The sequence below is a fragment of the Geotrypetes seraphini genome, chromosome 11, assembly GCF_902459505.1.
Source record: "Geotrypetes seraphini chromosome 11, aGeoSer1.1, whole genome shotgun sequence".
Classification (NCBI taxonomy): domain Eukaryota; kingdom Metazoa; phylum Chordata; class Amphibia; order Gymnophiona; family Dermophiidae; genus Geotrypetes; species Geotrypetes seraphini.
In genome coordinates, this window is record NC_047094.1 from 74,095,861 (window position 1) to 74,120,510 (window position 24,650).

Below are 24,650 nucleotides of genomic sequence, written 5' to 3' on the forward strand. Positions count from 1 at the left end.
AAGCAGAACTATGTAAATGGCAGTCCCAAGTACCTGCACTAGCACCTAATTGCCAGGAGAATACACAAATCTTATAGTCTTCTGTAATGTACATGTATAAGGGTGCATCAGCCAAGGTTCTACCCAGACTCTGTCAACATGTCCATCTGTCTGCAAATTATGTGTGTTCTTACAAGAGTGCTTAAGGGGAAATTTGCCATTTGTGGTCATATACAAGTATGTGTCAAAACTAAGATTGTGAGCCTGTTGGAAAGCGAAAGCTTTGATTTTTTTTTTTTTTTTTTCTAAAAGTCAAGTTGATATAGCTTAAGTGACAGAATTCATTGATCAGGGTAGGAGCTGCTTATCTTTGCTTCATTAACAGCATAAGCCCAAATCCCAGATTTTGGGTGTGTGATGGGCTGCATCACAGTAAAGATAGATCATGCTAAAATCAACCTGGTACTGCAACACTAAAACAGTCCTGACCAAACTAGAAATAGGTGGCAAAGCATCACAAACTAGTTCTCCTAGATGGAAAATTACGATATCTTTCTTTGCTCCATTCTTTCACAGAGCTGACCTTATAGTGGGTAGGAACCAAGAACAAAGTTTATCACGCTACAATACGAGGTCCCTAGTAAGCTAAAGTGTCTCTCTACGGTCAATTTTACAGAAATGAATAGTATAATACAGGGATCCCCATTCCCCCCAAAATGCAGAACCACAGGTAGCAGACACTCACAGCCACACACTCACAGCACTCCAATAGCTATCAGAATACCTATCAACAGGGAGAAATGAGAAACAGATGAATAAGGGGGTTGGGAGTTGTGATCAATAGTGGTTGGTTTAGACGTGGTTGGCAGGGGAGGCCCATTGCAATAACTTCCAGAGCAGCAGGAACCTTCCTGATTGATCTTCATAAATCCACCACTCAAAGAGGTGCTACTAGTACAAATGGTTGCCTCCTCACAGGTCTTGAAGTATATTGCTCTTGGAGAATCACCTACAAAAAAGGAGACACCATTTTAGCAGTTATCTAGAGGCTGGCATAAGCATGCACAGTCTTACAACTCCAGTATGGGATGCCTCTACTATCAGGCACAGAAATATACAAGCCTTTCACCTCAGACTGACTGGTTTAGGGGACGGGACAACATGTTGTTATAGTGAATTAGAAAAGGCTCAAAGAAGGGTAATCCAAAAGATTAAGGGAATGGAATGACTCTCATATGAAGAAAGGGTTAACAAGTTAGGGCTCTTCAGCTTGGAAAAGAGATGACTGAGGGGGGATATAATTGAGGTCTACAAAATCCTGAGTGGAATAGAATGGGTAAATGTGAATCCATTGTTTAGTATTTCAAAAAGTACAAAGACTAGGAGATACTCTATGAAGTTGCATGATAATACTTTTTAAAATGAATTGGAGATAATATTTTCCACTTAATGAATAGTTAAGCTCTGAAACTCGTTGCCAGAGAATGTGGTTAAAGCAGTTTGGACAAGTTCCTGGAGGAAAAGTCCATAATCTATTATTAAAATAGGCAAGGGAAAAGCCACTACTAATGATATAGTGAGGGTGAGTGGCACCCGTAGCGGTGGAGCCCCTCCCCTGCCACCCTGACATACACGCCCCTTCCCCATACCTTTTTTACTTGGGTGCCATCAGCCACCAACTTACTGCCCGCTTCGGTGCTCTCTCTGTCATTTCCTAGGCGCGGGACCTGGATGTAACGTCAAAGAGAGTGCCGAAGCCAATGCGACCAGTAAGTTGGTGGCTGCTGGCACCCAAGTTAAAAAGGTACAGGGGAAGAAGGTGCATGCGCACGGCAGGGAAAGGTGGGCAGAGAGGAGAAGGATTGCCGGCACCTTGAGGAAGATGGCGTCCAGGGCGGACCCCCCCCCCCCCTTTACTACGCCAACGCCAGTGGCCACTACTTATTTTTGGAATCAGTAGCATGAATCTTGCAACTATTTGGGATTCTGCCAGGTATCTGAAACCTGGATTGACCACGGTTAGACTAGATGGAGTAGCCACCAAATGGTTAGTGCAGCAGCCTGTGAACCTGGAGAACTAGGTTCAAATCCCACTGCAGTTTCCTGTGATTCTGGACAAGTCACTTAACCTTCCATTTTCCCAGGTACAAAATAAGTACCTATATATAATATGTAAACTGCTTTGTTTGTAAGTGCAGAAAGGTGATATATGATGTCCCATCCCCCTTCCCTTCAGTCTGATCCAGTATGGCTATTCTTATGGTACACATTCCATCTCCTTTATGACTGGAGGGCTTAGCAGACTGGTACAGGGATGCTGAGCCTGTCACTTCTAGATATTTAGCAACCAGATATGGAAACAGAGATACATGTTGCATGGCACTTCCATGTTGTCGATGCAGGAGAGCCGTCAAAGAAGCAAGTGATTGTTTATCTTATGCCAAAGTACAAGTGGGAGCGTTCTTCATTCTATCCCTGAGGAAGGACTGAAACAAAATGTTTTGTCGAACAGAGATTTTGGCTCACATAATTCAGAGATAAGTTCTTTGGTTTTGGTTCTTGTGTTTTACAAAACATCTCTTGTTATTTTTTGCTCTCAGCACTGATGAATTTGAACTCTCATTTAAATTTTCATTTGAATAATCATTTCATATTCATGGTTATACTTGGATATATTTAGTCTATATTGTCACAGGGAACCCCCTGTGAAGGCAAAGGAATCCTTGCAGTGCCTTAGAACATGAGCAAAGTAGGGAATTGTCCTAGGAGAAAACAGTATATAAAGCACAGTTACTTACCGTAACAGGTGTTATCCAGGGACAGCAGGCAGATATTCTCACATGTGGGTGACGTCATCCACGGAGCCCCGATGCGGACAGCTTTTCAAGCAAACTTGATTGAAGATTTCAAGTTTGCTAGTGCTGCACCACGCATGTGTGTGCCTTCCTGATCCACTAGAGGGTGCATCTCCTCCTCATGGTCTTCAGTTTAGATAGCTAGCAAAGAAGCCAACCTTGGGGAGGCGGGCGGGTTGTGAGAATATCTGCCTGCTGTCCCTGGATAACACCTGTTACGGTAAGTAACTGTGCTTTATCCCAGAACAAGCAGGCAGCATATTCTCACATGTGGGTGACCTCCAAGCTAACCAAAAAGGGACGGAGGGAAGTTGGCAATTCAAGAAAACAGATTACGCAAAACCGACTGGCCAAACCGGCCGTCGCTCCTGGACAGAGTATCCAGACAGTAGTGGGAGGTGAAAGAATGAACCGAAGACCAATTGGCAGCCTTGCAAATCTCCTCGATAGGCGTTGACCTGAGGAAAGCTACAGAAGCCGCCATCGCTCGGACTCTATGTCCCGGGACTCGACCATGCAGCGCGAGACCAGCCTGAGCGTAGCAAACCAGCAGCCAACCAGTTGGACGAGGTGCGCTGGGAAACAGGGCGTCCCACCCGAGTAGGGTCGAAGAACAAAAACAATTGAGGAACCGTCCGATGAGACTGAGTGCGTTGAAGATAAAAAGCCAACGCCCTCTTACAGTCAATCGTATGAAGCACCACCACGCCAGGATGAGAGTGGGGCTTCGGAAAAAAGACCGGAAGAACAATGGAACGATTGAGATGAAAGTCCGAAACCTTCTTGGGCAAGAACTTGTAATGAGTACGCAGGACCACTGTCCTGATAAAATACAGCAGAAGACAGGTCCGCAACCAGAGGTTGCAGCTCACGGACTCTACGAACAGACGTGAGACCAACCAGGAATACCACCCGCCAGGTGAAACAGATCAAAAGAGCGTTATCAATGGGTTCAAACGGAGGTTTCACCAATTGAGCCAGGACCACCCTAAGATCCCAAACCACCGGAGGGGGCTTGAGCGGAGGATGAACATTGAAGAGACCCTTCAGAAAGCGGGAAACCGTCGGATGGACGGAGAGCAGCTTCCCATCCAGCGGCCAAGGAAAGGCAGCAATCGCACAGAGGTGGACTCGGATAGATGTCGATTTGAGACCAGACCGAGACAAGTGGAACAGAAAATCCAGCACTGAAGGGAAGGAGGCAGAGAGTGGATCCATGCAGTGCTCAGCACACCACGCAGCAAATCAGGAGCATTTCTGGGAAAAGCATTGCCGAGTGGAGCCCATACGAGAAGCCTCGAGAATATCCCCACCGACTGAGAGAAACAGAAGGAGGGAGGCACGTTGCGAGGAACCAAGCTGATAAGTGTAGAGACTGCAGATTGGGAGGCAACAGAAACCTCAACACTGAGACAGCAGAGAAGGGAACATAGGTAGAAGCAGAGGCTCCCTGACACGCTGAAGGAGCAGGGAGAACCAAAGCTGTCAGGGCCACAGAGAAGCCAGCAAGATCATGGTGGCGCAGCCCGACAGGAGGTGCATCAAAGATCTGAGAATCAGAGTAAAGGGAGGGAACGCATAGAGGAACCTGCACATCCAATCGAGAAGGAAAGCATCCACCTCGATGCGAACCCGGGAGAACATCCTCGAGCAATATCGAGGCAACCAGTGAGTGAGGGGCGAAGCGAACAGAACTACCTGTGGGGTTCCCCACCGAACAACCACATGCCGCAGAGTCTGAGAATGGAGCGACCATTCATGCGGCCGAGAAGGGCGACTCAACGTGTCCACCAGACAAAGCTGCTCGCCCCGGAAATACACCGCCCAAAGAAATAAGTAGTGGTGTAACGCCCCCTGCCAATGACGAAGGGCTCCCCTGCAAAGTAACAGGGAACCTGTACACCCTGGCTTGGTCACAGAATTCATCGCCACCGGGATGTCGGGACGCACCAGGACCCCGCAATCTTGCAACCAATAACGAAAATCCACCCCGGCATTATAAATGGCCGGAGCTCCAGCAGATTGATGCGGCTACGACGGCCCGCACCCGACCAAAGACCCTGAGTCCGAAGGCCGTCGAGGTGCACCCCTAAGCCTATGCCGAGGAGTCCATCGGCAGAACCTTCTGATGCGGGGATACGAAGAGGTGGCACACCAACGAAACAAGCGTGTCAAGGAGGGAGGCACCACAATGTGCTTGGAAGCGGGATCCCGATCCTGCCACCACTAAGATGCTCGGGTCCAGCGGGGAACACAAAGATGAAACCAGGCGAACATCGGGACATGAACCGTGGAGACCCATGATCCCAAAAGGATCAACATCAGCTCGGCCGAGGCCGAAGACTGCGGAGACACCAGCTGACTCAAGCGCAGACAGGCGGCCTGCCGAGGCAGAAAAGACCGGAGGCGGACCGAGGACAGAGGGGCCACCTTCCGGCATAAACAAACAAGGGCCACCCCCTGAGGCCGAGACAAGAAGGAGCGCAGACAAACTGGGTCCAGGTCCGCCCCGACGGACTCCCGAGACTGGGGCGGGCAGAGTCTGAACCACTCCCGGACTAGAACTAGTGGAGGTCACAAAGGGCTTGGACCAGACGCAGATGGGAGGATTGGAATACCCAACCGACAGAAGCGAGGCTATACTCCCGGTGCGTAGACACCCCTCCCGAAGGGAGGGGAGGAATCCCAGAAGGAGAGCAGCCCGGAGGCTATGCGAGAATAGTCAAAAAGACGGCCAGGAGTCGCCGAAGCCGGCGACTGGACCATAACCCGGCGCTGCTGCAGCTATTGCGGCTGCTGCGAAGGAGGCTGAGAACACAAGAAAGGTATCCGGAGGGCCCCTCCGGAGAAGGAGTCCAAACCACCAAGGCAGACGGGATTCAGCTGAAGGCATCCCGATAGGCGAAGGACCGGTTGCGTTCTGAGAGGCGGTTAGTGGCCACCGCAAGAGAGGCCTCAAGAAGCGCAGAACTCACGCAAGTAAAAGTGGCGAGACGATCCTGGAGGTTCGGATCCTCAGCCACACTCTGCGCCAAGCGAGATAACGCATGGCAGGAGCAATAGAGCTGGAGCAGGGAGAGAGTCTCCTCCAGGCAACCAAACTCCATACTACAAGATTCCATCACGGCTGCCCGGAATGAACCGAAGAGAAAGCGGGGAACCCTTTCGAACAGGAGCCGGAGACGCCGAGGCACAGAGCCCCAGACGACGTCGAGACACTAAGCCCCCGTCGATAACGGGGCGCAAACCCGCAGTCGACGCCGAGGCCCAAAGCCTCAGCCGCTGCCGAGATATAAAGCCCCCAGCGACGTTGCGGCACCAAGCCACAGTCGACATCGAGACACAAGGCCACCGCCAACCAAAGGGCAAAGCCCCAAGTGACGACAAGTCACAAAGCTCCAGTCGACGGCGAGACACGAAGCCTAGGCAACGACGAGGCACAGATCTCCAGCCGACAATGAGGCCCCCAGCCTCAGTCGACGTCGAGGCACAAGCCTCAGGCGCCGAAGCACAAGCGTCAAGTGACGCGGAGCACACGGCCGCAGCCGACGTCGAAGGTACAAAGCATCCGTCGACGTCGAGACACCCAGCCTCAGTCGACATCGAGACACCAAGCCCCAGTCGACATCGAGGCAGAAAGTCGAAGCACAAAGCCTTAGACGACGTCAAGGCACCAAGCCGCCTCCTACGTCGAGGCACAGGGCCTCAGGTGGCGGTGAGGCATCAAGCCACAGTCGACGTCGAGGCACCAAGCCGCAGTCGACGTCGAGGCACCAAGCCGCAGTCGACGTCGAGGCACCAAGCCGCAGTCGACGTCGAGGCACCAAGCCGCAGTCGACGTCGAGGCACAAAGCCTCAGTCGAGGTACGAAGCCCCAGTCGACATCGAGGCATGAAGCCCCAGTCGACGTAGAGGCACCAAGCCTCAGTCGACGAGGCACGAAGCCTCAGTGGACGTCGAGGCACGAAGCCTCAGTGGACGTCGAGGCACGAAGCCTCAGTGGACGTCGAGGCACGAAGCCTCAGTGGACGTCGAGGCACGAAGCCTCAGTGGACGTCGAGGCACGAAGCCTCAGTGGACGTCGAGGCACGAAGCCTCAGTGGACGTCGAGGCACGAAGCCTCAGTGGACGTCGAGGCACGAAGCCTCAGTGGACGTCGAGGCACGAAGCTTCAGTGGACGTCGAGGCACGAAGCCTCAGTGGACGTCGAGGCACGAAGCCTCAGTGGACGTCGAGGCACGAAGCCCCAGTCGACGGCGAGGCACGAAGCCCCAGTCGACGGCGAGGCACGAAGCCCCAGTCGACGGCGAGGCACGAAGCCTCAGTCGACGTCGAGGCACGAAGCTCCAGTCGACATCGAGGCACATCGAGGTTCAGAAGTCGGCACCGTACCAATGAAACTGGTAATAAAGGTGCAGCAGTGCGCTCCATAAAGGGCAACCTCGAGATGAGTATTCCCATGAAAGGAGGCACGCTTTGAAGGTCTCGTAGAGGCGGGCACGACTGCACTCGATGCCTGGAATGCCTGAGACTCAGCCGGTGGCATTACCGAGGTAACGCAGCTAGAAGAACAGAAAGAAAGAAAGAAGACTTACTGGGGATCGAAGCTACTCAGTCCGATTCCAACGAAGGAAAAATGGTCCTGGCCATCCTGCTCACACGAGGTGAGCCCAGAGAGAGGCCAGGGAAGAAGAAAATACAGCTGCAGCCAAATGAGGCCTAGCCGCATGGCTGAGGCCCAAGAAGGGCCTGCCGGTGGAACCAGCAGAAACACAATAAAAAGTCCTTTTTTTTTTTGAAACAAAGAAATACACGATCAATCAACAAACGCACAGCGACTCCCTAACAAAATAAAGAAGCCGCAGTGCTAGAAAGGCACTTATAAGAACACAGAGAAGAGACAGGGCTTTCTGGCTCCGCGGAAAACTAAGAACTGAAGACCATGAGGAGGGGATGCGCCCTCTAGTGGATCAGGAAGGCACACACATGCGTGGTGCAGCACTAGCAAACTTGAAATCTTCAATCAAGTTTGCTTGAAAAGCTGTCCGCATCGGGGCTCCGTGGATGACGTCACACACATGTGAGAATATGCTGCCTGCTTGTCCTGGGATAAACCTAAAATTCCTCCTAGGGCACTGCCAAGAAAGAAAATGCCTTTGCAGAGCTAGGGACTCCTCATGTCCATTTACCTTTTTCTAAGAAGCAAGTGAAAAGCAAGGTAACAGGATTACAAATCCCATCAGGCCAAGGGGGCAGAGAACTCCTAAAGCTAGGACTGGAACAGCTCCAGTGCCTATCAAATCCAAAACTGGTTTGAGCCAGCTCATCAAGCACCTGAGCTCAGAAGCAGCCAGAACTAAGGGCACACCTGCACTCTAGCACAGGCAGCTAGCCACTGAGAGAGAAAAGGGTGGGGTTCCTAGTTGCAAGCAGCCACACATTGAGCCACACAGGAGGAACCCAGCAGGGAGAGAGAGTGAATCAGGAAACAGAAGTGCACCAGAACCTTATACTCCAGAAGGGAAGGTAGGACCTCAGGATTGGGAGAATTTTGGTGAGGACTCTTATACAAATGAAAATGATATAGAAATGAGTGAGGATTTTTCATATATTACTGACCCTGATTTAATTGGGGCTGAGGAACAGTAGAAAAAGTTTGGAGTTTAATAAGAAGAAATCGTTGATGAATGATTCCAGACTAGCCAGGCTGTATTATTGTATGGCTCCTTGTTGTATGGAACTTGCAGGGAAAACTGCACAGACTAAATCCAAGCAGGTCTGGGTTTTGTTTTAAGGGGGAAAAGTGTGGCGCAGTGGTTAAAGCTACAGCCTCAGCACCCTGAGGTTGTGGGTTCAAACCCACACTGCTCCTTGTGACCCTGGGCAAGTCACTTAATCCTCCCATTGCCCCAGGTACATTAGATAGATTGTGAGCCTGCCAGGACAGCAGGGAAAAATGCTTAAGTACCTGAATAAATTCATGTAAACTGTTCTGAGCTCCCCTGGGAGAACGGTATAGAAAATTGAATGAATAAATAAATAAATGCTGTTTGGGGCAGTGCATGAAAATTGGTTACCTAAGGTATTGCTGACCACAGGACACTGGGGAACTCTTTATTCAAAATCTAGTGGGATCTTGGTTGGGATTTTTGTACACCAAACTCTACAGGGCAGGTACAGATCCCAACACCTCTGGGGGTATTTTTGTTAATAGAACCCCAAGGTGAACTTTTTCACCAGTGAAAGGACTTACAAAAAGTCATAGCAGAATCGGAGAAAGTTATAATGCCGCTTTATAGGGCAATGGTCAGACCACACTTGGAATACTGCGTCCAACATTGGTCTCCCTACCTAAAGAAGGATATAAAACTGCTGGAGAGGGTGCAGAGACGAGCAACAAAACTGGTGAAGGGTATGGAGAGACTGGAATATGAGGATAGACTTATAACACTAGGATTGTTCTCCCTTGAGAAAAGGAGAATGCGTGGGGATATGATCGAGACCTTCAAAATACTGAAAGGAATCGACAAAATAGAGCAGAGAAGATTATTTACACTGTCCAATTTGACACGGACTAGAGGACATGTAATGAAGCTAAGGGGGGACAGGTTCAGGACTAATGTCAGGAAGTTCTGCTTCACTCAGAGAGTGGTTGACACCTGGAATGCCCTCCCAGAGGAGATTATTGCGGAATCGACCGTCCTAGGCTTCAAGAGCAAACTAGATGCATATCTCCTTAAGAGAGGCATATAAAGATATGGTGGACTATAAATTACGCCAGGTGTACACCTGGCGGGGCCTCCGCGTGTGCGGATCGCCGGACTTGATGGACCGAAGGTCTGATCCGGAGATGGCAGTTCTTATGTTCTTATCTGATTGAAACAGTGGCTGGGCTGGGAAGGACCTAGCCCTGTGTGGCAGGTGTAGGCCTGAGAGCCTCAGAGAAGGCCATTAAAAGGCTGGAATAGAAACCAGTGGAGGGCACCAAGCCAAATAAAGGAAACAAATGGATTGTTTTTGTTTGTATTTTGTGCAAGGACTATTGTTTGCTTGTATTTTTAGAACTCATTTTTGAATTGCTACTAACTTGAGTTATACTTAAATCTATTTTATTGACAATAAAGAACCACAAACCAACAAAGGCAAAACGGCAGGCAAGAAAGTTTTTTTCTTTAAGGTGTACAAGAAGGTGGCCCCCCTCAAGAGGACTGGACTCTGATGTCCTCCTGAGTTACAGAGACACCCTTCCACAAAGGCCCCTCCCCCCAATCCAAATGCAAAGAAGTGACCAAGGTCAGACAGGTGGGGCTGGAAACAACTGCAGTCTGTTCAAAATGCGACTATGACTCCTAGGAGGCAAGATGTCCAAATAAGGAGACCAAGTATGGACAAAGTCCCGGCTTCTGCGGCGAGAGGAGTAAGCTATTCGGGCCTCCCATCCCATAAGTTCATGTAATTTGTTCCTCCAATACCAAAAGGAGGGAGGAGTATCAGCCAACCAATAATTCAAAATACACTTTTTCCCCAAAATATAACATTTGCTCAAAAACACTTTTAGTAGAGGTACAGACAGAAAACGCAGAGAAGTGAGTAAACAGCATATGGAGCGCAGAAGGTAAAATTATGGTCTTACCTGTTAATTTTCTTTCCTTTAGAAGCAGCAGATGAATCCAGACTAGTGGGTATAGCTCACATCGACCAGCAGGTGGAGATAGAGAACTGATTAACAGTTGGCCTTAAAGCCTGGTGTTCCCTCTGTTGCTTCAGTTATGCATTTTGCCCAAGCAGCCCGAAAGGAGCATGAACATCCACAAAACTTCATTCCAGTAGAAAATGTGCCATCAAATAATACAATTACCAACCATATCCCAACTGAAACCATAAACAAACACCCTACATATATCCAGTGCACTTGGGGAGGGGCTCTGGATTCATCTGCTGCTTCTAAAGGAAAGAAAATTAACAGGTAAGACCATAATTTTACCTTCCATAGCAAAGCAGCAGATGAATCCAGACTAGTGGGATGTAGCAAAGCAAACTCAAACCGGGTGGGACGCCAATGCCGCCTCCGCCAGCACTGCAGCGCCAAAACTTGCCTCCGCGCTGGCCGCTACGTCTAACCGGTAATGCTTTGAAAAGGTATTACCCGATTACCAAGTGGCCGCCCGGCAAATTTCCTCCAAAGACATCCCCCCGGACTCCGCCCAAGACGTAGCCAAAGCCCGAGTGGAATGAGCATGAAGGTGCTCCGGTACCTTCTTACATGTCAACACATAAGCCGAAGCAATCGTCTCCTTGACCCAACGCGCAATGGACGCTTTAGACGCCGCCATCCCCTTGTTCTTACCCGCGAACAATACAAAGAGATGGTCCGACCTACGAAAATCATTCGTCACCCCCAAATAATGGAGAAGCATACGCCGTACATCCAGTAGACGCAAAGACAAAAATCGTTTACCCCAATCCTCCTTCCGGAAGGACGGGAGGAATACACTCTGGTTCACATGAAACGAAGAAATCACCTTAGGCAGGAAGGACGGCACCGGCCGCACTGACACCCCTGTCTCAGTAAAACGTAAAAAGGGTTCTCTACAAGAAAGCGCCTGAAGTTCCGAGACTCGCCTCGCCGAAGCCATCACCACCAAGAACACTGTTTTCAGCGTGACATCCTTCAAAGTTGCCGCTGACAGGGGCTCAAAAGGTGCCCCCTGCAATCTCCCAAGGACGAGTTTAAGATTCCAGGATGGACAAATTCGCCTTACCGGCGGGCGGATATGTTGAACCCCTTTGAGGAAACGGACCACGTCCGGCTGCGAAGCTATCGACGCGCCAGCCACCCGGCCCCTGTAACAAGCAAGGGCCGCCACCTGAACCTTTAAAGAGTTATAGGCCAATCCTTTCTCTACGCCTTCCTGCAGAAAGGCAAGAATAGCCGGCAGCGAAGCATGAAAGGGCGCGATTCCCTGTCGTCCGCACCAAGCCTCAAAAATCTTCCAGACTCTCGCATAGGAGGTCGAAGTCGAAATCTTCCTAGCTTTAAGAAGTGAAGCAATCACCTGCTCCGAATAGCCCTTCTTCTTTAGCCTTGCCCGCTCAAGAGCCAGGCCGTAAGACCAAAGCGGGCCGGATCTTCCATCCAGATTGGGCCCTGAGTGAGTAAGTCCGGAGTTACCTGGAACGTCACCCGATCGCCTACTGAAAGCTGAATGAGATCTGCGTACCACGGTCGACGCGGCCAATCCGGAGCCACCAGGATCACCCTGCCGTGAAAGAGAGAGATGCGTTGCAACACCCGCCCTATCATGGGCCAAGGCGGGAACACATACAGAAGGGAATTTGGAGGCCAAGGGAGGGCCAACGCATCCACCCCCTCCGAGCCCTTCTCCTTGCGTCTGCTGAAGAAGCGAGGCAACTTTGCATTGCGGGACGAAGCCATGAGATCCAACTCTGGCAACCCCCACCGACGGACTAGCAGGCCGAACGCTCGAGCCGACAATTCCCATTCGCCCGGATCTAGAAGATTTCTGCTGAGGAAGTCCGCTTGCACGTTTTCGTGACCTGCAATGTATGCCGCTGACAGAAGCGGAACATGCCTTTCTGCCCACTGAAATAATCTCCTTGCCTCTTCGGCCAACTGCGGACTCCGAGTGCCCCCCTGACGATTGACATATGCGACTGCCGTGACACTGTCCGAAAAGATTCTGGTCGGCCTGGCCTGAATCAGGGACTGAAAAGCCCTCAGCGCCAATCTGATCGCTTTTAATTCCAACAAATTGATGGGCCACTGGGCTTCCTCTACGGACCACACTCCCTGCACCGACGCTTGCAGGCACTGGGCCCCCCAGCCCCGCAGACTGGCATCCGTTGTCACCACCACCCAATCCGGCGTGGCTAACGGCATGCCCCGCCACAGGTGCAACTTGTGGAGCCACCACTGCATGCTGCGAGCCGCCCGAGGACTCCATTGGAGACGCACATTGTAGTCCAGAGAAGCCGGGGACCAGCGAGAGAGAAGCGACTGCTGTAAGGGCCTCATGTGACCCCGAGCCCAGGGGACCACCTCCAGAGTCGCTACCATGGAGCCCAGAACTTGCACATAATCCCAAACCCGAGGTCTGGGCGACCCGAGAAGCAGTTGAATCTGAGTCTGCAGTTTCTCTCCCTGGTCTCGGGGCAGAAATACTCTCCCCAAAGCCGTGTCGAATCTGACCCCTAGATGCACCAAAGACTGCGACGGGGACAGAAAACTCTTGGGAAAATTGACGATCCACCCCAACGACTGGAGGAGAGAGATTACCCTCTGAGTGACCGACAAACTCTCCTGTCTGGACGAGGCGCGGATCAACCAGTCGTCTAAGTAAGGGTGTACCCGAATCCCTTCCTTGCGAAGAAAGGCTGCTACCACCACCATGACTTTGGAAAAGGTGCGGGGAGCCGTCGCCAGGCCAAAGGGCATTGCCCGAAATTGATAATGCTGGCCAAGAATCGCAAACCTCAGATACCGCTGATGCGGAGGCCAGATCGGGATATGTAGGTACGCCTCCTTGAGATCTAGGGACGTGAGGAACTCTCCCGGTCGAACAGCCGCAATGACCGAGCGTACCGTCTCCATCCGGAAATGGCGAACACTGAGAAATCTGTTGACCACTTTGAGGTCCAGCACCGGCCTGAACGACCCCCCCTTCTTTGGAACAATGAAGTAAAGGGAATATATCCCGCGGCCTACCTCTTCCGGGGGCACCGGTACCACCGCCCCCCAGATCGAGCAGCCCCTGAAGAGTCATGCGGACCGCCTCTCCCTTGGCCGCCCCATGGCACGGGGACACCAAGAAAGAATCTTCGACGGGAGAGGCGAACTCCAACTTGTACCTTCTCGAACAATGTCCAACACCCACTGATCTGACGTGATTGTGGCCCACTCCGCCTGGAACGCCGAAAGCCGGCCCCCTAAGGGAAAGGCGGAGGGAGCCAAGCTCCCGTCATTGCGGAGTGCGACTTGTTGGGGTACGTGTTGGCTGACCTGAAGAGGGTTTCGTCGTACGAAAGGAACTCCTCTGCTGAAACCTAGGTCTCGCCGCAGAGAAAGAACCACCGGCTGATCTGAAGAATGGTTTACCAGACCTGGATCGCCTCCCATCTCTGAAGCGCGGTCTAGACGAGGAGGACCTCACCGGGGGCCTAGCCCTATCCTCCGGGAGACGCTGAGTTTTGGTATCCCCAAAATCCTTCACCAATTTATCTAGGTCATCTCCAAATAATAACCCTCCCTTAAAAGGGAGTCTCACCAGCCTAAGCTTGGATGCAGCATCTGCTGCCCAATGTCGGAGCCATAAGGATCTGCGTGATACCACTGACAGAGACATCTGTTTCGCAGATGCTCGAATAATGTCATATAAGGAGTCTGCCAAATAAGCCAAGCCCGACTCCAAATCAGCCAGTTCCGAAGGGACAGAACCCCCGGACTCCATTAAATGATCTGTCATCCCTTGCGACCACTGCAAACATGCTCTCGCCGCATACGAGCTGCAAATCGCGGCCTGTAAGGTAACCGCAGCTACTTCAAAGGACATTTTTAGCGAAGACTCAATCTTCCTATCCTGCGCATCCTTTAACGTAACCCCCCCTTCCACCGGCAAGGTAGTCTTTTTAGTTATCGCTGCCACCAAAGCGTCCACCCTAGGTACCCTAAACTTTTCCAGTTCAGTCGGGTCAACCGGATACAGGAGCCGCATGGCCTTTGCCACTCGCAAACTTGCCTCCGGCGTATCCCATTGCGCCGCGATCAGCTCCTGCATGGCTTCATGCACCGGAAAGGACTTAGGTGGCTTACGTGTACCTGCCATCAGGGGGTTACCCGACACCCTAGTATCTTCCTGAGAGATATTCAAACCCTGCAAAGCCTTAGAAATCAAGGAGGTCAGCTCCTCTCTATGAAACAGCCGGAGACCAGACGGATCATCCACTTCCCTGCCCGGGGGATCCTCTGCCTCCCAATCTAAGACCTCCCCTTCCTCTAATGATTCAGGAAGGGAAAAAGGTGATAAGGGAAGATTACCTTCTGCGTCCACGGTCGCTAGTCTGCGTTTCTTCGCCCCCTGCGACCGCCCAGGCGACAGCACAGGACCCGTAGTTGGGCCGGCCTTAGCACCGGTTAAACCCGTGGAGGTAGAAGGCCCAGGGAGAAACGGACAGGTCGCCGGTACCGACTGGGCCGGCTGCGAGCCCTGTAGCAGAAATGCTCGGTGTAATAACATCACAAACTCCGGGGAGAAGGAACTCACCCCCAGTAAAGTTGCCTGATCACTGCTAGGGCGCGCAGCCGCGCCGTCCCCTAGCGACCCCGGCTCCCCGACCGCCGCTGACCTCCCCTCAGCCGCGGAAGAGCCTTGCAGTCCCCCCGAGTCGCCCTCAAGGCCCGGGGACGTAGACCGTGCCTCACTGACACGGGAGAAGGCTAACTCACCCGCTTGCAGGAAGGCATCTTCTGCCGGTGTGTCCCCACACCCTGCAGAGCAGAAGCCCGACAGTGCTCTGCGCTTCCCACCGCGCGAGCACCGCTGAGTAGCCTCTGCTGCCATCGCTAAAAATGGCGATTCAAAAAAACTTTTTTTTTTTTTTTTCCCACACACGCGGCAACACGCCGCCGACCGCTGACTCCGCTCCCCCCCCCCGCGACCGCCGGAACGAACACGAACGACCGACTAACAAAAGAGGAGGCAGACAGCCAACAAAGTAACTCACCAACCGGTCCCCGCTCTAACTGCAGTCGGGTTACAGCTGGTAATCGCACTGCAAGCCACACGAACACAGCATGGCTCAGCACAAGCAGGAAGACGCTGTTTTGTTTTTTTTTTGTACTGGAATGAAGAACTCCAAGACGAACTTCCTGCAGTGGCCCAAGAACCCACTCAAACCAACGGAGGGGAGGGTGGAGAAGGGACCTGGGAGGGCCCAGGTGTAGCTCCCAAAGCCGGCACCGCTCAGCCAGGCACCCCTGTCCTACTGAAGAGACCGAGTCTCAACAGAGGAAGCCACAGGAACACCACCAAACCGGCCCCAGCCAGAATCCAGGAGCTAGTAGAGTAAGCTCCAGTCCTGCTGGGAGATAGAGCAAAACTGAAGCAACAGAGGGAACACCAGACTTTAAGGCCAACTGTTAATCAGTTCTCTATCTCCACCTGCTGGTCGATGTGAGCTATACCCACTAGTCTGGATTCATCTGCTGCTTTGCTATGGAAAGAGGGATGGGAATATGCAACAGGCCCCGCAGGAAGGAAACCATGTCTCCCCAGAAGCCCTGAATACCCTCACAAAGCCAAAGTCCATGGAAATAAGAATTCACTTCAGTGATACAAGTAAGACAGTACTGGGTGTCCACACAGCCCATATAATAGGCGTGACTCTGGGAAGTATATGCTCATAACAGGGTTCTATAGTGGCACTCTCGGAGTTCAGCATTATGTATAAGGGCTGGGATACGTTGAAGAGCTCGGAGCAACAAATCTGCCACAAGGTCCCTCCACAAATCCCTCTGCCAAGCTTCCAAGACAGAAGAGAAATCCCGAGGGCTATTAATTTGAGTTAAATGCACCAAGTCTGGTGTGAAATAAAGATTTCTTTTGTGGCACACAAGTGTTTTGCTGAACTTTATTGCAGTCCTTCCCAGCTACCTATACCTTCCTTTTGCTCAGCCGAGGTCTGTGTGACTTAAGAGTATTGGCCCCTGGCCATGCCCAGTCAGCCACAATATATATATGGCAGCCACACCCAGCCACAATATATATGGCTGCACAATTACGCACTGATAAGAGCACAATTTATTCAATGTATTAATGTAACGGTATTGTGTCAAATGATGTAAAAGGTGATCCGGTGGCATTTGTCGATTCTAATTTGACACCTGTAATGCTGTTGGGAATTTATTTTTTCTGATTGGCGGAGGAGACCTTGTAACTGACTTCACTTCCCCTTACATTTCCACATTTATACTTATTTATACATATTTAATTATATTTTTACTTATCACTTCATTGTGGGCCCCTTCCCAACCTACCTAGTGAGGATTTCTTTTTGGTTTAGCATGACACTTACCATCAAGTACTGATATTGTCACATTTCCCTCATAGCAGCGTTTCATGCTACCCGTGCACTTCATTTTCTCAGCATACACTGGTGTGCATTGATCCTTCAAGATGCTGGCACAGGAATAGCATTCCACACCATTCGGATCTGCAAGGTATGAAAAGTGAAGATGAGCTAGCTGCAGCTTATGCAGGTAATTGTCAACAGAAGAGTAATTACAGCTGCATCTTTGACCTAAACCTACCCACACAAAAACACTCAAATTCCATAAAGTGCACTTAAAGTTAGGCACCTATATCGATGAAGGCAACTAATTTAATATGTTTTATTCTAGGACAAGAAGGTAACATATTCTCACATGTGGGTGACATCAGCCACAGAGCCCGGTACAGACAGTGCAAAAGTGTAGTGTCGCTTTAAAAGACTGAAAGGTCTCGAGACCACCCAAACCACGCATGTGCCGGAGCTTTCCCACCCAACACTAGCTTGCGGACATCAGTTCTCAGTTTTTTTGCAGATATGAGAAGCTGTGTTTTTGGAGCCGAGTTTTGTTTGCATTTTTCAGTACCTTCCCGTTCATTTTTCACCTTATTTTATTCATAATTTTTCATTTTATTCTCTTATCTTTCATCCAGTGTAGAATCTTTTATTTTTCACTGATTTTTTTTGTTGTTGTTTTGGGTCTTCAGGCTCATTTCAGCCTGTTTACAAACAGGGTACATTGAGTCTTTTTCAGTTAACTAACTACTCAACAACCCCGGATCATTGAGTCCTTTGACCTTGCATCAGTGGTATTCCCCTCGATGTCCAGGGCTCCAAGTGTTGCACCTAGTGTAACAGGACCATTTTGGCTACTGACCCACTTAACTGGTGTGTCCAGTACTTTGGACCTGAATACAGTCCTGACTCTTGCCCACGCTGCTCTAAGCTGCAGAAGAGGTAGCTTAAGGCCCGATGACTCCAATTTAAAAAAACAACAACAAAAAAACACTTTCTGGATCAATCTCGGAGCATCGAAAATGTCAGCAGACTCCAACGCCAACACCCAGAGATCAATTTCAGCATTGATACCAGCACCGACGACATCAGCACTTCGCTCAACTTCTGTGTCATCAGTGCTGCCTCCATCAGGGGACTCACATAAAAAGGCTAAGAAACACAAACACCCTTCTCCCTCCAGGTATGCATCAGTGATGTCTAAAGCATCCACTCCATCGACGCATTCATAGCATTGGCGCACTAAGACAAGATCAACGTAGCTGCAGTTGGTGTCTCCTCTGCAGCACACCTTGTCATCGAGGTCACCAACACCTCAACACCAGACTCAGCCTGGCACCTTCTTTACAGGACCAGATCAGAGGGAGTTGGCTGGGATGCTGAAGACACACACAGTGCAAGTACCTGCCCCAAAGCCCAGTCTGAGCAATGATTCAAGATAACATCCAGAGATCGAACTCTGACTTCTCACCGTCAACGCTTGAAGTCAAAAAGACCAGTGTTTTTGAAGGAACATAGCTCTTCTTCCTATTCAAGACATTCATCAGGTCGACACCAACATGCCTCTCAACACTCTCCTCATCAATACCATTGATGTTCACCTTGTAGTTCACCTCGACATCTGACTTGACATCAAGTAGTACAATTCTGATATTAGTCAGCTCTCCTCCTCTGCCTATCCAGAGCTGTCTGCAGAAGAATCTTATGGGATACCATCAGACCGATCTCCATTTCCTCACAGACGGCCACCATCTTTCACAAAATTTATTAGGCAAATGGGACAAGCTCTGCCTATTAAGATAGAGTCAGAGCCAGAACCAAAAGCAGAATTAATGAATGCTCTGGACTACAAGGAGTGGCCAAAGGACTGTTTGAAACTTCCTTCCCATAAGATGAAGGATACGATGTTTAAGATCTGGAAATCACCACTATTAGTCCCAGTTGCTTCATGTAAATTGGACACTTGAGTTCAATTCTTTCCAGATTTCGATAGACCTCAACTCCAAGACCAATCCCTCCTTGTAAAGTTTGCTCTATAAAAAAGTAAACAGCTCAAGAACCTATGCAGTATTTCACCTGGCAGAGAGGGCAAAACTCTAGACAAATTTGATCGCAAGAGTTTTGTCAGAGTACCATGTTAACCAGTAGAATATTAAGTTAGAACTTCTACATGACATTTTACTTAAAATTCTCTGATTCAAAAAAAATGTCTTTCCACAAGCAATATCTCCCCGATGAACATCTAGATTCATTCCAAATGATTTTCTTAAAATCAGGAGTACATGGCATGCTCAGATTTTGATGCATAAGAACATAAGAAATGCCTCTGCTGGGTCAGACCCGAGGTCCATCGTGCCCAGCAGTCCGCTCACGCGGCGGCCCAACAGGTCCAGGACCTGTGCAGTAATCTTCTATCTATACCCCTCTATCCCCATTTCCAGTAGGAATTTGTCCAATCCTTTCTTGAACCCCAGTACCGTACTCTGCCTTATAACGTCCTCTGGAAGCGCATTCCAGGTGTCCACCACACGTTGGGTAAAGAAGAACTTCCTAGCATTTGTTTTGAATCTGTCCCCTTTCAACTTTTCCGAATGCCCTCTTGTTCTCTTATTTTTCGAAAGTTCGAAGAATCTGTCCCTCTCTACTATCTCTATGCCCTTCATGATCTTGTTTTCATGCTTTCATGTTACCTCAAGAATACCTGCAGTATCCATACCCATGCGTAGACAAGCAAGGCTAAGAGTATCTGACCTTGATGCCAATGTTAAGGAACGATTAGCCAATATCCCTTGTCTAGGGGACGACTTGTCTGGAGACAAGATAAATGAGGCAACCCAGAAGATCAAGCAATATGAGGACTCCATGGCCACCTTATTGTCCTCAAAGACAACTAGACCACAAGAGATAGGGTTATGCTTTCATTTGCAGAAAAAAAATCTACAAACCATCCTCCAAGAGAGTCTTCTTTCAGCTCCAATCAGACTACCCTCCTTCACTAAAAGCTCTCAGCCCTCCTCCATCTCAATGCCATTGAACAAGTACCTCTGCAGGAGAGGGGCTGAGGGTTCTATTCAAGTATTTACTCCTACTGAAAAAATGGAGGTCTCCAATTCTGAAATTTTGAATGGTCTCTCTGGTACTCATTCGAATAGACAATGAGGTAGCCATGAACAATCAAAGAGGCACAGGGTTCTACTTACTTTGCGAAGCAGCAATAAAAATTTTATCCTGGGTGATTCCTTGCAACTTATTTCTCAAAGCGAAAACAAAATATCTGAGCAGACAAGTTGAGCAGATTCCTCCAACCTCACGAGTGATCACTCAATTCAACTGTTATATGTTAGATATTCAAGTTATCCAATCCAATCAACAGTATAACTACTCAAGACCCTTATAAAAAGGCCAACTGAAGATCAAGAAGATCCCAGCTTACTCATAAACAAAGGTGAAGACTATATATCTCAAGTGCCCATAGCCAGTTACCAGAACTAATCTTAGTTACTTGGCTTACAAATGGGCTATCACTGATAAACGTCTTCTCCACTATGTAAGCAATGTATGTGTTTAATATTTTATTATTATTTTATTCTTAAGCCCATTTATTTATTCTTAATTAATTCTTAATATGCCGTAATGCTGTATGGTACTTAGCTCAGGTGTTGTATATCGCCCGGAAATTGTGGAGGAAAGCTGATACTCGAGCTTGTTGGGACTACTTGTTGGACCTTTGGCATTCTGGGTCATCTATATGTAGACTAAAATCTTCGAATACCCAGAATGAGGAGCATTTTAGGTTACTTTCTGTGATGAGGTTCACAATAGAAACATGATGGCAGATAAAGGCCAAATGACCCATCCACAGTAACATATCTCTTTCTCTCTCTAAAAGATCTCATGTGCCTATCCCACGCTTTCTTAAATTCAGACACAGTCTCTGTCTCCACCACCTCTTCCAGGAGACTGTTCCATGCATCTACCACCTTTTCAACCTGTTTGGCCACCTTAAGATCATCACATATAATCACACCCAAGTCCCGCTCTTCTGTCGTGCACCCCCTACTGTACCGTTCCTTCGGGTTTTTGCAGCTCAAATGCATGACCTTGTATTTCTTAGAAATAAATTTTAGCTGCCAAATTTCAGACCATTCTTCAAGCTTCGCTAGGTCTTTCTTCATGTTATTCACAACATCCGGGTGTCTATTGCAGATTTTGGTATCATCCACAAAAAGGCAAATTTTACCTGACAGCCCTTCAGCAATATCGTTTATAAAAATGTTAAAAAGAACAGGCCCAAGAACAGAACTTTAAGGCACACCACTGAGGCAGGCACTTCATTGCTGAAATATGTTTGGCATATGACTGAACAATTAGATCCCTATTTGTTTTTAAAGTTGCTCATCTTTAATCAACTTATTATACTACTACTGGCTGTCTGCAAGGTTGCTTTTTGATTTTGTATTTACTTTCTAGTCCACCTAGAACAATTTTTGGCCTGGTGGATAAAAAACTGACCCTGCTGTAGGTAATGCATGATAACAGCATTAGCTAGGGATATGTATTCATTTGAAACAATATGGAAAAGATCAACTATATTTCTTATGTTATTTCATATCATTTTATCCTGAAATGAAAAGAAAAAAAAAAACTGATTTTTTTAAAAACTATTTATACACTGCTTATAGCCTAAGCAGTTTACATTCAGGTACTCAAGTATTGCTCCCTATCTGTCCCGCTGGGCTCACAATCTAACATACCTACGGCAATGGAGTATTACATAGCTTGCCCAGGGTCATAAGGAACAGTGCTGGGCTTGAGTCTGCAACCTCAGGGAGCTGAAGATGCAGCCCTAACCACTAAGTCACTTCTCCATTTTTCTGTCCTGGGATAAGCACCATAAATTTGGTTTTACTGATTTGGGATCTTGCCACTTACTTGTGACCTGGATTGGCCACTGTTAGAAACAAAATACTAGGCTTAATGGACTTTCAGTTAGCTCAATACGGCACCACTTACGTACTTATGCTCAAATTTTGCACATTGTTATTTAATAGTGTATGCCAGTTAGTGAGTGCTAATGAGAACACGGCTAGCTAGTTAATGTTTCCACATCCATTCACTACCCATGACACACCCTCTTTAAAAACATCTTTAAAAAAAATAACATGCACTTAGTGCACACTAACAGCTAGATTCACTAAAGCTTCCGATCCTGTACTCACAATTGCAAAATCAGTTTTATTGGTTTTGTGGTTGTTCCCCGACCCGATTCACTAAACTTCTGCACGATGAATCTCCAATCCGATCCACCCATGCAAATTAGTAAAATCCCATGCAAAATAGCCATAAGAACATAAGAACTACCATCTCCGGATCAGATCTTCGGTCAATCAAGTCTGGCGATCCGTACACGCAGAGGCCCAGCCAGTTGTACACCTGGCGTAATTTTAGTCACTCTTATCCCTCTATGCCTCTCGTAAGGAGATGTGTATCTAGTTTGCTTTTAAATCCTAGAACGGTGGATTCTGCAATAACCTCCTTTGGGAGAGCATTCCAGGTGTCCACCACTTGTTGCGTGAAGCAGAACTTCCTGATATTTGTCCTGGACTTGTCCCCCCTTAGCTTCAGTCCATGTCCTCTTGTCCGTGTCACATTGGACATTGTAAATAATTTTTTTTTCCTGCTCTATTTTGTCGATTCCTTTCAGTATTTTGAAAGTCTCAATCATATCCCCTCGAAGACTCCTTTTCTCAAGGGAGAACAATCCCAGCCTCTTAAGTCATTCATCGTATTCCAAGTTCTCCATACCTTTTATTAGCTTCGTTTCTAGTCTCTGCACCCTCTCCAGCAGTTTTATATCACTCTTTAGGTTGGGAGACCAATGTTGGATACAATATTCCAAGTGTGGTCTGACCATTTCCCTAAAAAGCGACATTATAACTTTCTCCGATCTATTCGTGATTCCTTTCTTTATCATGCCTAACATTCTATTTGTTTTCTTTGCTTGGCTATTTTGAATCGGGTATTACTAACCTAAAACCTGTCTGCTGCTACCCCAAAAAGAACAAAATGAATAAAAGACAGGCAGACCTGTCAAAAAAAAACAACCCCCCCTGACAAATGTGCATCTCCCAACCCAGCTGCTCCATGTGCACAATTTACACGCTTATAAAATATGCATTTAGCTGCAAACCCTGCGTAAACCATATCCCCATGAACACAAATGGCAGGAGGGATGCTGACTCCCTCCTGCCATCATGCTGATCCCGACTCCCCCAAAATGCAACACAGCTCCCTGTCCCCATTCTTGTAAATGTTGGGAGCAGGAGGGGTGCTCAGTCCCTCCTGGTCCTTAGGCCTCCAGCACTGTCTTTGGAAGCAGGAGGAACCACAAAGTAGAGGGCTGCACAGGAACGGGAATCGTGGGAATCCTGCGGGTCCTGCGGGGATCCCCCCCCTAATCCATGGGACTCCCACGCAGACACCCCTCTGGCCCACGAGATTCCCATGGGGACCCCCCTCTAGCCAACGGGACTCCCATGGGGATGGAAGGATTTGGAAACAGGATTCATCCATATAATATAATGGACTCGTCAGCCTTAGTAAAAGAGGGGGTTTATAAGTTAATTACCTGAACAGAAAACAAACAAAAAAAAGGGTTCCACCAAAGAGATTCCACAAGGAAAACAGCAGCGCAAACACAAAGGAAACTATGGAATTGATGATCCTGTCAGAAGTAATTGCTGCTTTTTATGGGGATGGGTGGGGATGGAGAGGATCTGGCGGGGATGGGTGGGGACGGAGAGGATCCTGCCGGGGTCAGGTAGGGATGGGATGGGATTTCTTTCCCCGCGCAACTCTACCGCAAAGTCCTCCTGCTCCTCCTTCATGTCAGTGCCGGCTTTAGGCCCCGCCCTGGTGCATTGACATGGAGGAGGAGGAGCAGGAGGACTTTGTGGTTCCTCCTGCTCTTGAAGACAGTGCTGGAGGCCTAAGGAGCAGGAGGGACTGAGCACCTCTCCTGCTCCCAACATTTACAAGTATGGGGAGCGGGGGTTGTGTTTTGGGGGAGTCAGGATCGGTACGATGGCAGGAGGGAGTTGGCATCCCTCCTGCCATAATTTTGAGGCTGTAGGGGGCAGCAGGGGGAGACCATTTTGGGGGGTTCAGGGAGGGGAGCACATTAATGTATGGGGGGGCGCGGCTTTTTAAGTTTTTAATCGGGTAGTTATTTTGTGTGTGTAATACATGCAAAATATCTGCTTGAATAAAAATTTTAAAAAACCGGCCCGGAACTTTCTCTCCGACGTCAGAAATGACGTCAGGAAGAAGGCTTCTGGGCGGCAAGAAGAAGGTGCAGCGGCGGCGGGCGGGAGGTTGAATAGGCGCTGGAGGGAGACAGGCAGGCAGCAGCAGCAGCGGTGGCAGACGGTGGGTTTGAATTGGGCGCTGGAGGCAGGTAGGCTTTGGCGCGGCAGGGAGGCAGGCAGGCTGGTTGTCTGGCTTCAGGGGAGTGGGACAAAGGCTGGAAGGCAGTGAAAGGGATATAGGAAGGAGGCATTAAGGACACTAAGGACATAGGAAGGGGCACTAAGGACATAGGAAGGGGCACTAAGGACATGGGAAGGAGGCACTGAGGGCACTAAGGACATAGGAAGGAGGCACTGAGGGCACAATGGACACAGGATGGGGCACTAAGGACACAGGAAGGAGGCACTGGGGGCACTAAGGACACAGGAA

At 49.1% G+C, this 24,650-nt stretch overlaps 1 protein-coding gene across 9 annotated transcripts in view; it reads right to left on the reverse strand.

Moving 5' to 3' along the window:
• Positions 1-218: 218 nt before the first annotated feature.
• LOC117345822 (ly6/PLAUR domain-containing protein 3-like) overlaps positions 219-24,650 on the reverse strand; it is a 92,046-nt gene continuing 67,614 nt past the window's right edge. For all 9 annotated transcript variants that reach the window (XM_033915006.1, XM_033915001.1, XM_033915004.1 and 6 more), the window contains 2 exons: positions 16,926-17,063; positions 219-988 (listed from right to left, as the gene is read on the reverse strand). In XM_033915006.1, the coding sequence (XP_033770897.1) occupies positions 735-988; positions 16,926-17,063 (392 nt within the window). In that variant the 3' untranslated portion in view covers positions 219-734. The remainder of the gene's footprint in view (positions 989-16,925; positions 17,064-24,650) is intronic.